At 57.7% G+C, this 15,083-nt stretch overlaps 1 protein-coding gene across 1 annotated transcript in view; it reads right to left on the reverse strand.

Moving 5' to 3' along the window:
• TTC28 (tetratricopeptide repeat domain 28) overlaps positions 1-15,083 on the reverse strand; it is a 173,770-nt gene that overhangs the window by 26,746 nt on the left and 131,941 nt on the right. The window contains 2 exon segments of the mRNA XM_007472219.1: positions 463-607; positions 11,403-11,543. Of these exon segments, the coding sequence (XP_007472281.1) occupies positions 463-607; positions 11,403-11,543 (286 nt within the window).

Below are 15,083 nucleotides of genomic sequence, written 5' to 3' on the forward strand. Positions count from 1 at the left end.
CTCAGCAGGAAGCGGCCCCGGGCTTGAAGCTGCTCAGGTGAGACCCTCAGATGAGCAGTGGGCGGGGGAGCGCTGACTGCTGAGGAGATGGGGGAGACGCGTGCAGCCCTGCGCCACCAGGCCTCCCCCAGTCTGACGAGCAAGGTGGGAAGAAGCAGCGTCTCATTTGCACCTGAGGTCACAGAGGTCAAACTGACCGGCTGGCCAGTAAGGAGCCAGGCTGGGACCTGAACCCGGATCTGCCTGCCCACTTGGAGCTCAGGGCCCATCCACTAACCAGCAGCCAACCCAGAACACACGTCCGCTTGGGCTTCTGGACGCTGACTGAGAAGTTGGACAGAGAAGCCCCATGTCTGGAAAACCTCTTCTGTCTCAGGAGCCTGTTTTTTGTCTGGGGGTGTGGGGGTGCTGAGCGGGAAGGGATGCGTCCTGACGCCAAGGAGCCCTGGGCTGGGCACTTACCCCTTCCATGGGTGCCACGAGCAGGTCGTACAGAGCGCGGAGCGGCGGCCTGGCGAACGAGCTCTGCCTCCTGGGAAGAGAGGAGGTCCCGTCCTTGATGGGCGACGCGGCGTTGCCGACCAGGCTGGTCATGCTCTGGCAGCTCCTGGGGAGAGAAGGACAGGGGTGACGTCGGGCACAGGCTCCGTTCCTGTTCCTGGAGAAGGGAGCTGAGAGGCCACCCAGCAGGACGCGCGGGCCTCCCTCCCTCTGGCCTCGCCCCCTCCCCCTCAGGTACTCTTCACAGCACAGTGAGTACTGGCAGACACCACAGGGCGGACCAGCTGCACACAGCAGCTTACATGGCTGTGGAGTTTTTCTGCATAATCAAATGTCCTGAAGTGCTCGTCAAAGGATTTAATTACATCCTTGTGTGGAGCCACTGGGCAGGCAGACATAAGGACCATGAGAATCGGGGCAGCCACCAAACTGCTCGGAAGACGGTGCCCCAAGACCAACTAATGTCCAGGGTGTTGGCCTTGTTGGGGCCAACGAGGATCCTGTTGGCCCCAACCTGGGCTCAGGTCAGCCTCCGGCCCCCACCGGAGCCCCAGCACAGTCCGAGGCCCCGCATGTGGGGGTGGTCAGCTCAGGAGCAGCTGCAGGGTTTTGTTTTCCTTTTTAATTTATGTTCCAAAGTTTCCAAGCAAAATTTTATTAGTACAGGTGGTATTTTCAACCCCAAGGACCCCAAGTTTCACACTCCCAACACAGGCCAACAACATCCATTGAGTCACTGATGCATTGAGAAAATGTTTCCTGAGCGCTGGCTACCTGCCAGGCACTGACGCAGGCCCTGGGAACCAACAGAGGACAAATGGCACAGGTGAGCAGAAGAGATGGCAGGCTGGGAAACAAACCCATCTCCACTGCAAGGACCAGGATGCCCCCACGAATCTTTCTGAACCAGCCCCTCGGCGTGGCTAGCGTGGCCACAGCACAGCCTCTGGTGATGGTCTCCACATGACTATCGGATAGTCAGTGGTCTCTCAACCTTGATCCAGACACTGTGCACAGTTCTGGAGTTTCTGCTATGCACTCAAGGACCTTAAGGCAGAGACCAGGTCTCACACCAGACACATGGCCAAGTAAGTACTCTGGGCGGCTGGCAGTGGCAGCTCTGTGGTTGTTACCTAAGGAAAAGCAGAACGCGGCTTTCCCTCCTGGGCCAGGCCAGGACCCATGACCATCTAGAGAAATGATCTGCAAGATGGGCTTGCGTTTTTGAGGCATGGCTTCTGTCCCTGGCCTTCCCCCGCCCTTTGCGGTGTTCTCAGCAATGTCCCACTTCTAAATCCTAGGGTTGTGCCAAGCCAGGCTGTGAGCACCCTCAGCCCCTACCCTGCTCCTGCAAGAGAAGAAAGAGGAGGGGGCTCGGAGGGCCTGCGAGCCCGCTCATGGCCGCTCCTACATCACCCTCACTCAGAAAGCATGTAATTACAAGTGACTGGGGCTGCGGCATGTCTTTGCCATCAGAGCCAGTGAAGCACAGATAACCCTGCAGTGACACTCAGAGGCTCGCTTAATTCCCTGGAATAAACGGCAAAGAGCATTGCTCCCCTGAAGGAGAGAGCACCAAACTGCCCTCCAGAGATATGCTGGAGTGATGCGCAGTGTCTGTCATGGCACCGTGTGCTCCTACACACGGCCTGTGTGTGCTTGCAGCCTGGGGAGCCCGGGCTGCCACCAGAACAGCACCGGGGGTGGGTGGCAGGACTGCAGCACCCTGCCCCACACACCCCTCACTTCACTCCTTAGACATGTGTCTCCTGGACTGTGGGCTTGTTACCCCACTTGAGGCACCTGAGTCTGATTAATCTGGCCACAGACATCCAGGGAGTGCCATGTTCCCAGACAACGGTGTGGCCACAAGTCCTAACAGTGACCGATGGGGCGCTCCACAAACCCCAAGGCCCTAAACTTAATAGCTCCTACTGGAGAAAGAGACCCAGCTCCACATCCCGAGCTCCCCTGGTACAAGGAGACCAGCATGACCCAGCTGCACAGGGAAGGCAGGAGGGGGTGGGGAGCTGTGTGATGGACAGACCTGTGGGCACGGGTCCCAGCCTGGGGCAAGTCTCTCGCCCTCTGGGCCTCACTTTTTGCATCTGCAAAAAGGGAAAATGCTGCAGAGAGTGTCAGATAGGGGAGGATGGCTGCAAAGCATCCAGAACCTGAAGGGTGTTGGGAGTCTCAGCTGATGGGACAATGAGTGAGAAGCCCTGGGCAGGAGGGTGGGAGTGGGCTGGGGTGCCTTTTTATTGAACCCATGAAGTGCCAGCGGCGTCTAAAGGGGCCCAACAATGCTAACCCACTCCACACACATCACTACCCCGTGATGTGCCAGGCACGTGGGTCCACAGAGGGGCTGACCCATGGGTCCCGGCACTGGGCTGTATGTAGGGAAGGGAAGAGCGCCATTAGAGGTCCGGGGCACAAGACCCTGACTAGCTGCTGGTCAGGCAGAGCCGAGGGAGGGCTTTCTGGGAGAGGACCATTTGCTGTGGGCACAGGGGACGATCTGGAATTAGACTGCCTGTGGACAAGGAGGGGGAAGGCTGTTCTAAGCCCAGGGAACAGCGCAGAGGGAGGCACCGGTGTTGGGAATGGAGCACTGGGGTGCTTGGGGCAGAGTGTTGGGGCAAATGTATGAAGGGTGGGGCTGCGGGCTAGAGAGGTGAGGCGGCAGGGCGGCTGGCCCACCCCCTTCAACACCAGGCCTGCCTGAACAGGAAGCTCCTCCCCCAGGCCGATTCCTTGCAGGGCTCATCAGAGGAAGGCCTCCTGCTTGTCTCCAGGGCTGGGACCAGGCTGGGACTCAGTGCCCTCACCCCCGGCCAGTTCAGGTGGGAAGCCAGTCGATGTCCTTGGTCAGGGCTGGTAAACACATGGCCGGTCGCTGCACGTGTTGCTTGGTGGAAGTTTCCAGGGACACTCTCTCTGAGCATCTGTATGCTTCCGGGGGCTGGGGGATGGGGTGGGTCTCAGGCTAGGACCCACCAGGGTCACAGTAGCGAGCAGTGGTTTCCTCACCTCCACAGAGCTGCCTTGGACAGACTGCAATCAACAAGCTCCCTGTGTGTGTTGCTTCTGCTTTTGCTACAACATTCACAGTGACCTACAGCGGCTCTCATAGGGGTGTGCCTGCCCGGAGATCTGCACAAAGATGTGCCATATTTCAGAGGAGCCGAGCGGTCAAGCTCCTTCTCTGAGCCGGGGGGACGTTCCCGGACAACACAGCTGCCGCCGTGTGACTCTGCCAAGGCATGTCTCTTCTGTGCTCCCCACTTTTCCTTGCTTGTAAAACGAAAGGGGTAGACTAAATGCCTTGCAGGTCTCTTCTAGTTTTAAAAAATTAAAAATCTACTCACTCTAGGAAGCCATCAAAACTGCGGTGGCTCTTTTAACTGCTCTGCTGGCCACAGCCCTAGAGCCCTCCCTGAGCTTGCCCGTGTTGGCGGCAGCGTGTGAGCACAGCCCTCCGGCGCTGCGATCTGTCTGGAAAGTCTGCGTCGCCAATGCACGTCCCCGTGGTCGGGATTCATAGTCACAGCCAAGCGGCCATGGCCCCCTGGGCTCTGAACCCCGGGCCAGAGTGGTTGACAGGTGTGAGCGGATGTGTGGGATGGTCCGCTCCCTGCTGTCCTCCTTCCTGGCATTGTCGCCACGGCCCAGTGCATCCATCACACTGCGGAAGCACGGCCACGGGGTGGGGCCTCGGTGATGGCACTGCTCTGATTTCTGCGGATCCTTTCAGCCTGGCTGACTTCTCTCTGCCTGGGCAATCTAGACGCAGATGAGAGGATGACAGGGTGGAAACGTTTCCCTGTGGCAAGAGGGTGAGCCGCAGGAGGGGCTGCACCCCTACTCAGGCTCCTGCCAAGCCTGCCACACCCACATCTCGCTCTCAGGACCCTAGGAGGTGGGGACGTTCCTCTTCTACAGATCAGAGAGGCCAAGAGCCTGGACGAGGCTGCTGGCCAGGGCAGGATCAGGCCTCCCACCTTGCCGGGGAGGGAGGGGTTTTATTGTGTCCTCCCAGCATTCAGGACACACTGAGCAACCTGCACTTGCCTCCGATCTCTGCCCTCCCTGCTGCTGGGTCCACAAAGGTGACGTTGACAGCGGGCGGCCTCTCCCAGATTTCGCGGGAGCAGGAAGGAGGGCCGCGCTCCCGGGACTCCCAGCTGCTTCGCCACGCGGCTCCAGCAGGGGGCGCTGGCTCGCTTTCCTTGAGGCATCCAATTATTGCCAGGGATCCCATAGGGCTAATTGACAGTCCAGCTCTCAGCAGAGAGGGTTTTCTCACACCACATCGTGGTCTTTACCAGCTCATTCCTCAGATGATGTTTATTTATCTACTTCTGGAGAAATATTCGTTTTCTCTGCGGCTCAGCCATCTGTGTGGTAATGGGAAACGGAGGGACTAAGCACGCATCCAGGGAGACCGGAGGCAGGCAGGCAAGGGGGGAGCCGCCTGGTCTCTGCACCAGCAGGACGCAGAGCTACGAGGTGATATGTGGAGCGCTCCCGGGCAGGGCAGAGGCATCTGGGTAGTTTATGTCTCCGGAATGATGACAAAAGCCAGGTGGTCTGGGTAGCACTTTCCGCTCATGAATCTCCCTGCAGGGATGAAGAGATCTATTCCCCAGGCAGGGGGATTTATAACTGCCTGGGCCTGCAGAAGACCCTGTGCGCTGGGACTCGCTCGGGCTCACACGCTGACGCGCCCCACGCCCAGGCCCCTGTCTGGGGCGGGCATGCGCCTACCGGGCGTCCGGGGAGGCCGTGGGACACCTGGGGGATGTGCGCTTGGAAGTCTCAGCCTGAACTGCCGCACTCAGCACAAGCCGGTTGCCCTGTCTGCTGAGGAGGGGAGTGAGGTCACGTGCAGAGTCAGTGTATGGGGGGGGCCCCCACGGGGGGGGACCCACAGGGGGGCCCACCCCAACACACACACTGGTTTCTCAGCTTTCACAGTCAAAGACGGAGAGCGAGGAGAGCAGCGGACATGGGGGAGCAGGGGCTCAGCCCCCGTCAGGTGAGACTAAGGGAGGGGCCCCACCCAGACTGAAGACCCCAGGGACGGTTGCAGCCAGCCTGGCCCAGAGATCCCGCCCATCCCGCCTGTCTCTCGGCACAGAGGGAGGAGCCCAAACCTAAGCTTGGTGCATCCCAGAGATTCGCAAGGACTTCCCAGGGCTCCGCAAGCACTTCCACCCAGAGGCAGGACTGGGAACAGGCCTCCCTTGTCTGAGGAGGGGCAGGGACCAGGCAGAATACAGGGGAGCAGCGAGGAAAGGGGCGTTTCATGAAAGCATGACAGGCGAGCTGACCGAGGAGCCCGCTTTGCTCTTCCAGGTGCTGCGAAGCAGGGATGCCTGCCTTGCAGGCTTCCCTCCTGTGCCTTGGAGGGTCTTCTCCTTTCCCACCTTTCCCGTGTCCGCCCCTCTGTGCTCAATTCCCTGCCAGGCACTGGGGTCCTTCCCATCTGACAGGGCTACAGAGTGAGCTGAGCCAGGAGCACTCACCGGGGCACGTCTGGCATCTTTAGGGTAACTGGAGGGAGAGGACAGGAGAGAACGATGGGACAGGGGGCCTCTTCTGGGATGGGCCAGGCCGGGCTGACCCGTGGCCATCACTGGAATCCTCCCACCAGGCAGGTCTCACCCGCACCCCCCGAACCTCCACTGTCACAGCTCAGTAAACAGAGACTCTAGGTTAAGCATCTCACCTAAGGCCCAGGTCATGGGCAGGGCCCTGCTGGCAATGCAGTCAGGCAGCAGGGGGCTGGGGAGCCCAAGGCCCAGTGCTGCCACAGCCTCAGGCCCTGAACCCTCGTCTGGAGTGCCCTGTCACCCAGGATGGCAGACGCTGCACGGAGCGCTGTATTCCAGGCTGTCTGCACGCGGGGTGCACCCAGGTCAGGCTGCGCAGGGCCAGGAGAAAGAGGAGGCCTCCCGCCACAGCGCTGAGCTCGTTCTAAGTGCGGCCGCTTTGCCCAGGCCTGGGGGGGATCCTGCCTCCACTCCTCGAGAGCCCCCCACCTTTCTCAGGGGGGCCTCCTGCCTCACAGCCGAGGAGCTGGGAGCAGCCCTGGCAGACAGAGCCGAGCTCCTGTTCCATGGGCACCTGCTGCCTGTGAAACCACTTGGGTTCCTTCCTTCCCACCCCCAGCCCTGACCTGGATGCTCCAAAATCCCCTCCGGGGCTCTGAGCTGCATCTTCTGAGGGAACAGGGGCTGGCTGGCCTGAGATTTAAACAAGTACCTGGGTTTTAAGGTACCAGTGGAAAGATTAATTGGCAAATCCATTATTTTCAAGCAGCCAGAGATGCCTCAATTCAAGTAAAAAAAAAAAAGGACTCTGATAGCATTCAGTGACTCTCTGCCATGAACATCCTCACATGAAGGGTTGTCTCCTCAGGGAGATGAAGGCTGTCAAGTGCTGCATTTTAAGTACTTATTCAATAAGCTGTCGGTGCTTTCTGCTTGCTCACCTACCTAATCACCAAGCACCTGGTTCACTGCTCTGGTCCCTCCTCGGGAGGTGGGCTCAGGCAGAGACCCCTGCTCTTCCAGTGACGTCAACTCCTCTCAAGCCCAAGGATGAATCTGGGCTGCACGAGGCTTCTCTTCTCTTGTTCTTGGGCTCTCCTGGGAATGGTGGTCAAGGGCTGTGACACATGTACCACCAAGGGGCCTGGGACTGCCCTCCTGCAGAAACCACAGCTGCTGCCCACTCTGCTCTTTGCTGCAATGTGCATGAGGCTCCATGGCCAAGCCTGGGGATGGTTGCCTTGGAAAAGCCTGATGCCCAGGCCAGCCTTGCACAGGCTTTGCCTGCTGACTCCATTCAGGGCCCAAGCTGGGCAGTCATGGGGGGAGGGGCTTATTATGTGCTCAGGGAAGGAGAGAAGAGGACCCTGTGTGTGGTGGCCTGCCCAGCTGATGCTAACACAGAAACCCCCTTTCCAAAGGGCCTTGCACCCATGGGTGATTTGTGGGTCCAAGCCTGTCCCCCCACAAACCTGTGGAGTCTCACTCACTCGTTTATAAAGAACCCCAGAGCTGTATTAGTCAGTGCTGTCCAAAGACAGAATGCACCGCCGCAGGAGGTGGTGAGCTCCCTCTCACTGGAGGAGTTCAAGCAAAGGCTGAGTGATCACCTGGCAGGAGCATTAGATGGGTGGAGATCTGGGAGCTAGAGCACTGTCTTGGGACATGGCCAGACACAGATCCTAATGCTAGCTCTGTCGCTGAGCCCATGTGACTTGCCCATTGGGAAGGCACGCCTCTGTGCCACACTAGGCGTGGGCACCCAAACCATACCATGGCGGCCCCTCTCTTGGTCCCACAGGATGGTGGTGCCTCCTTCTCTTCCTGCAGGACCCCTAGTCTTGGTCACTGACTCTCTTGGAGGACCCCGACCAGGCCAAGGAGTCTCACTTGCCGATTCACCCACCTGGTCTTCTTTTGGGGGTATGTGTGGCCAGGGTGCTAGCTGGAAGCTGCAAAGCTGAGGGAGGGCTCTGGACCCCTCTCTAGAATGGGGAGCCCTGACACTTTGTTGCCCTCTGCTTTGGCTCTAGCCACTGATGTCTGGGCAACAGGAAACCCCCTTTCTGCACCATATCACACATACTGCCATAAAGTGAAAAAGTAAAGACCTAGCACTCATGTTGCACCAGTGGTAGCAACAGAAGTCAGAACATTTCTCTGGGATTCTGGTCCTAATTGATCCTGGCTGGGCGCACCTGCAATGCCAAGGCACAGCCCTAGGACCCAGAATCCAGGTACAGCTGAAAGCCTGTCCTGCTCCTCTTCCTCTTTTCTGCAGCAAATGTGATCTGCTGACTGCCCCCAGGTTCAGACACACACACGCGCGTGCGCGTGCGTGCGCGTGCGCGCACTGGCCTTCCAGCCCTCAGCATAACTTCCCAAGCATTCTGCAGGATGAGGGCTAGAGCCCTCTCTGGGGGCTGCTGCTTTGCCCAGTGGGGGCCCCCAGCGTCAGGTGCCTAAACGAGAGAAGACTGCTCATTTCCTCACTAGCAGTGCCTGCCCTGGGCTCGACATGCAACTGTGTTTTCTGCCAAAGTGCACAGGCAAGAAGAAAAATAGTGGTTGTGGAGACCTCAAGAACAAAGACCAAGCTAGCTGTGCAGTGGGGGGAGAGAAAGAGAGAGGAAGAGGGGGAGAAAGAGAATTCTAAGGCCAGGTCTCACTTGACTTGCCTCTGCTGCAGCAGCCTCATTGCCAAACCAGTCCAGCAAACTGCCTGGAACAAAAGAGCCAAGCAGCCCATGAATCACGGGGCTGGAGGGCCCTGCAGAGGGGAGCTGGTGCTGCTACGCACACGGCTGCTTCCACTTCACCTCTGTGGGCTCCAGGGACAAGCGCTCTGCCGTCCCAGCCAGTGACAAACCAGCCCACCTCCTGGTCACGAAGGGGCAGCAAGAAAGGCCTGCCTGGGACCCCATGCAGGGCAGGGCAGCACACAGGCCGGCAGGGCAGCTGGGAGGTGGGACCTGAAACCCAGCTTTGCACCTGCTGCGGGGGCAGGTCTCCATCCTCCCAGCCTGTGCGTGCCCCTCAGCTGCGAGACTCGAGGATGGGCTGGAAGTTTGCAAGGGCCCACACCATCCTAACCGACAAGGATACCCTGGCCTCTGTGGGTCACTTGGAAGGATGGAGGCCAGAGACCCCTCTTCCTGGGCTTGTCGGGAAACAGCAGAGAGCACACAGCATGGCTACTGTCCTAGGCCTTCGGCTCCCTGAACTGAAGCTGAAAGAATGCAGCCTGTTTCCCCTCATCTGATCTGCCCTCAGAAGTCTCTAGAAGGTCAGGATTGGAAAGGTGTGCAGAGACCACTTCTAACCCCTTTGTTTTCCTGAGGGCAGGCCTGAGGCTTCGAGCAGGTCAGGCCCTGATGAGGGAGCTGGGCACAGAGCAGCCAGGCAGCGAGGCCCAGGCTCCCTTGCTGCAGGCCTTGCTGCCCACTCCCAGCCTCAGGGCTGGCCCAGTCCTCAGCCTGGCCCTGGGCACAGACTGCATTGTTTAAATGAACCAATGAACTAATCCGCGGTATTGTGCTCACTGGACCTACCCCAGAGCTGCTCAGAAAGACAACAAACATTTTCCCAAAGCAAGCAACTCCATGATCCAAAATTCACACCACCTACCATCCAGGGTGATAAGCTAGGATCCCGGGTACACCTGGTTTGACCCCTTTCTTGCCTTAGCACCCGAGGCCCTGGAGGAGGGGCTCCTGGCTGCAGGCACGCCTGTGATCAGGCTGGCCATGGATGCCTGACGGCCTGCCGCTGCCTCTCTCTCTCTTGCGAGCAAAGGACGTGAGGTGGGACAGGAAAAGAAAGGGCGGGTGAGGCTGCAACCCACGGTGGTCAACACCTGTTCCACAGGTACATACAAATTTCATCCCTTCTAAAGTTTATCCACCCACATTATCATAAGAATCCAAGTTTAGCACTGTCCTTCACACCTAAAACAGTAGAAAGTCAGCACGAGTACATGTGCGTTAGGAAGCCTGTCATGTGCTGTTCATACATTAACTCCTCAATTCCCATGTTAAGGGAACCCTGAAAAGTAGGAAGCTTGTTCCCACTTCAGCAACGAGGAAACAGGCTGACAGTGGTGAAGTCACCTGCCTAGGGTCCCACAGCTGGCACGCGGCAAGGCCAGACCTGAGCCCCAAGCTCTTTGTGCCCTAGTTCACAACCATGGATCACAGCACCAGGCAGAGTCGAGAATCACCTGCCTCAGAGGCCGAGGAGCAGCAGCAGAGGGCGGAACCAGGCCCGACCCGCCTCCCCGTGCCTGGTCCTGTCCCTCCACAAAATTAAAGCCACGAGGGACATCTGCAAAGGGGGCAGGGCCGAAGAGGAAGCTGGGGGTGAACCAGACTGAGGTTCTGGCGTCCTTTCAACCAAGTTGCCACTTCCTACAGCCCCAGCTCCTGGCTCCCGTCCCATTCAGATCACCCCTGGGAAGTAAACACGTTTGTCACCATGACAGCACAATAATGAGAGGAAACCAGGCCTGGAATAGGAGCAGACGGGGCACACAATGCCCCCCACACAGGGCAGCCCAGCAGAGGCCGCCTCCACCCAGAGCACAGTCACTCCCTCCGGGGTGCCTGGCTCAACCTGCTGCCCTTCAAAGGCAGGGACCTCAGAGAGTCTGGGATGTCTTTCTGGAAAGGTCTCTCCAAATGTGACTCCCAGGTTGTTGCCAGGCAACCAAATGACAGCGGGACAGGTGCCCCTCAACCCCAACCACCTGCCCCTGTTTATCTGGACGCAGCTTGGCTGTCACCCCTGGTGAAAAGGCGCAGGGGTGTGCTGGGTGGCAATTTCAACCCTGACCCATCTCGGAGCCGCTGAGGTCTATCTGGTCAAGTAACAGGGAGGTGGGGCCTGGGTCTGGACAGGCTCTCCCTCCAGCAATGCTGGCATCCACTCTTCCGGGCCTCCCTCAGTCTCAGGCCAGGAAGGTCAACACAGGGGCCTGGCCATGAGTTACTGGCAAAAGCTGGCAAAGAAGAATGTGAAGCCACTCTGTGTGGCTTCTGCCTGGTGTCTGGGAAATCAGCTCCGAGGTCACAGGAAGAAGCGGCCGACTGTCCCCTGGGCCTCCCGTCCCAGCCAAGGCGGACCTGTCACATCAAGCCTGCTACCGCTTCCTCCCCCCAGCCGGAGGGGCTGCTGTGATGCCCAGGCCCCGGGGAGCGGGGGCCCGGGAGTACCACGCTCGCTCCTGCAGACTCACATCCCAGCCAGAAGCCCAAGCAGCCAGAAGGAGCATCCCCCAAAAGCACACTATCCACACTGCCGGGCCGCCCTGCCTGGCACAAGTCCAGGAGGCAGGGCCACACATACCTGTTAAAGAGGTTGTTGCGGCGAACCATCCGAAGAAAGCCAGTGGGGTCGGTGACCGAGTTGAGCCTGTTGTTCATCTCCTCAAACTGCTGGTCCATGATGTCTCCGGCTTCACTCTCTGTCTCACTGCTGGCACAGGCCCTGTGGGGAAACAGCAGAGAAAGGGCGCTGAGCACTGCGGCAAGCCTGCTCCGAGGCCCCGTCAGTCCAGCACCCAGCGTGGCCCTGCGCGGCACCTCCTGAGTCCCTTCCCGCTCCCCTCAGCCTACGCCCTGCCCACTCGTGTCGCACTCTGCTGGTTGCATCCCCTGTGAACCCGCTGCAGGAAAGGGCTGGGCCGGCACCCAGGCTGCACTCCATGCATCCAGCGTGTGCCCGACACAGACCGGGTGCTCAACCACCATTTGCTGTGTCCTGACTGCCAGCCTGGCGCTCCGCCAGTGCAGAGCTTGGGTGAGTGTGCTGAGTGGCAGGAGCCCCAGTCCATTCCAGCCCAGAACCAGTAATTAAGCACCTACCTGTGCCAGGCACCATGCCAGGTGGGGGCACACACAGCCCCCAAAGGCATTTTTCCAGACGAGGAGACAAACATGCACACGAGTGGCTGCAGTGCCAGGCAGAGGGGGACTTTGAAATGTAGGCTGGAGAAACGTTGCTGACTGGAGCCCATTTCCAAGCTCAGCATGAGGGTGTTATAATTTTTTAATTAATAAATTCATATTTCCCCTGTGACAGACTATAAAAGAACATCTCACAATGGATTTTAAATAAATAGAAGTACCTAGAAGTGCTCTGATTCATCAGTATGATTAAAATAACAAAGGGCAGGGCTTCCCAGGTGGCGCAGTGGTTGAGAGTCCGCCTGCCGATGCAGGGGACACAGGTTCGTGCCCCGGTCCGGGAAGATCCCACATGCCGCAGAGCAGCTGGGCCCGTGAGCCATGGCCGCTGAGCCTGCGCGTCCGGAGCCTGTGCTCCGCAACGGGAGAGGCCACAACAGTGAGAGGCCTGCATACAGCAAAAAAAAAAAAAAAATAACAAAGGGCATATTAAACATAAAAGCTGTGTCCTGTGGCCCTGTGAGGCCAAGACAGACGTGATGACGTGGTCACGAAGGTGTCCGAGGGGGCGCTGGCCTCCGCTGGTCCTCACCGTGTCCCAGTCCACCGAGGCTGAGGCTCAGCGAGGGCAGACCTCTATGTGGAGCCCTATCTTCCTTCAGCATCCTGATTACATGCAGACTTTGTGGAAATGCTGAGTGATGTCTGGCCCACAGATGACACCCAACCCACGTGACAACTTTGTTTAAAGTCTCCTGCTGCCTAAGGAGCAGAGGGGAAGAGTGGAGAGTGCCAGGGCACTGGAGGCAGAGGACAGACGCACAGACCAGCCACGTAAGCCACTCACATGCTGGAGAAGTGGGATCTGGAAAGGAACAGACTTCCTGCTGCCCAGAGGGAAAAGGCTCGGCGCCTTGAGATTTAGGTTTAAGGTGAGCATGGCCTGCTTCAAATGGCTAGGCTGGTGAGCCCGTGGCATCAGGATTACAGGACAGAGAAGGGGAATGACCCCCTCACTGAGTCGTCACAGAGCCAAATGAGAAGCAGCGTGTGAAGCTGCTTAGTAAATCTGAAGGCTCTAAGTGAACGTCAACCCTGGTGAGATGTCCATTTTATGTGTCAACTTGACTGGGCCCTGGGGTGCCCAGACATTTGGTGAAACATTATCCTAGGTGTGGCTGTGAGGGTGTTTCTGAGAGATTAACATTGGAACCTGTAGACTGAGGAAAGCAAACTGCCCTCCCCATGTGGGTGGGCCCCATTCAATCCACTGAGGGCCTGAATAGAACAAAAAGGGGGAGTAGGAGAGCACTCCCTGCCTACCTACCTGCCTTCGAGCTGGGACACGGGTCTCCTCCCCCTTCAGATGTGGACAGATTGGAACTTACATCACCGGCTCTCCTGCGTGTCCAGCTCGCCCACGACAGATCTGGGACTTCTCAGACCTCATAACGGTGTGAGCCAATTCCTCACAATAAACTTCCATGCATGTGTCTGTGTGTGTGTACACACACGTGCCCTATCTGTTCCTCTGCAGAACCTGGCATCAGGCACCAGATTCCGACTCAGCCGTGCTCCTTGCAGAAGGTCAGGTAAACGTCCCATCACTGGGAGAGGATCTCAGGAGCCGGAGCCCCAGAGAAGTGTCAGGACTGGGGCAGTCTTCAAGGGTGGCAGAGAGGTATGATTTCTGAGCCAGCTGCTGTCCTTCGTCCCAGAACCACACCGATGGCTGGTAAAGGCATTAGCCTGCCTTTCTTCCCAGCCACGCAATCCGGACATGACCCTTCAAACCCAGCACAGTGCCCAGCATACAGCAGGTACGCAAAGACTGAATGAATGCCTATACTGGAGAGCATTTTACAACATGCAAAGTATTTTCACACAGATTTAATCCTATCTGTCCAATATGCCTGTGAGGCAGTTCTCTTCATCTCCACTTTATTTCTGAGGAGACTGAGGTCTGGAAAAGCTGAGGAACTTGGCCAAGGAGCACTAAGTGGTAGAGCCAGACCTGACCTCCCCGCCCCTCCCCCTCTAAGGCTCTAAGTGTCTCACACATTCCAAGTCTCTCTTTGCTGGGGTTTGACTAGGGGAAGGAAGGTATTGAATACAGGAAACAAAAGGAGCCAGGAAACTTCCGAGCACCTAAACAAATCACCATGGCTTCCAACCTGTTGGAGAGCAGGAGCAAGGTTTTATTCCTCTTGCCACCCCACGGGCGTCAGTTGACAGGGTGAGCAGCTGAAGGCTTAAAATGCTCCCTTGGGAGCTGAGGGCCCTTCACAGAGACCCTGGTAAATATCACTCAACAAGCTCTTCTGTCCAGGGACACATTTATCATCTGAACGCGACGGCCTGCTTGGAGCTGAGAAATCTGCCTGTCATTCGGTGCTTTGCAAAGGCGAGAAGAATTGGCTGGAACCGGTATCGGCCTCCATTATCTTGCAGCTCCGCTCGTGCTGTCAGCTGCGGACTGAGCCCTCAGAATCTCATACTTAATGGGGTTGTTTCCTATTTCCTGACCCTTCAGAGTATTAACACTGAAGGGAAAAACAAACAGGCGATGTCAAAGATAAGGGAATCTCCCATTTACAAAACAAGCCTCATCTATACAGCAGGGATCCCGAGTGTCTTGCCATCAACGGTCGCCATATCACAATCACAGTCCCCTCATTTCTCTGAGAGACTTTCTAGAGATGGCATATCAGCTAGTCTGATGCCATTCACTTTGATCCAGCAAGGATTACTGAGTGGGACCTACGTGCAAGAACCACAAAGGCCAAACAGAAGAGAGTCTCACTACGCCTGCCTTCAAGGCACATACCATCCTGTATGACTAGTGACTACTGGCTAAGGTGGGTTAAGAAGGAGGCAGGAGGGTATCAGCCTATAGCCAAGAGAAGGAGGGCATAAGAGCTTTCCTGGAATTAGCTGCATCTGAGCAGCATCTGAAGGATACAACTTTGACAGGTAGAGGCTGGGATGGTGGCTGGGAGTGCGGGGATGGAACAGTATGAGGAGGTGTGGAGATAAGACAGTGTGGGGACTCTCTGGGGCCCAGGGACTAGCCCAGGTGAGCTGGAGCAGAGGGAAAGAGTGGCAGAGAGGTAAGAGGGGG

Source organism: Lipotes vexillifer, unplaced genomic scaffold (genome assembly GCF_000442215.2).
Source record: "Lipotes vexillifer unplaced genomic scaffold, Lipotes_vexillifer_v1.1 scaffold691, whole genome shotgun sequence".
Taxonomy (NCBI): Eukaryota; Metazoa; Chordata; class Mammalia; order Artiodactyla; family Lipotidae; genus Lipotes; species Lipotes vexillifer.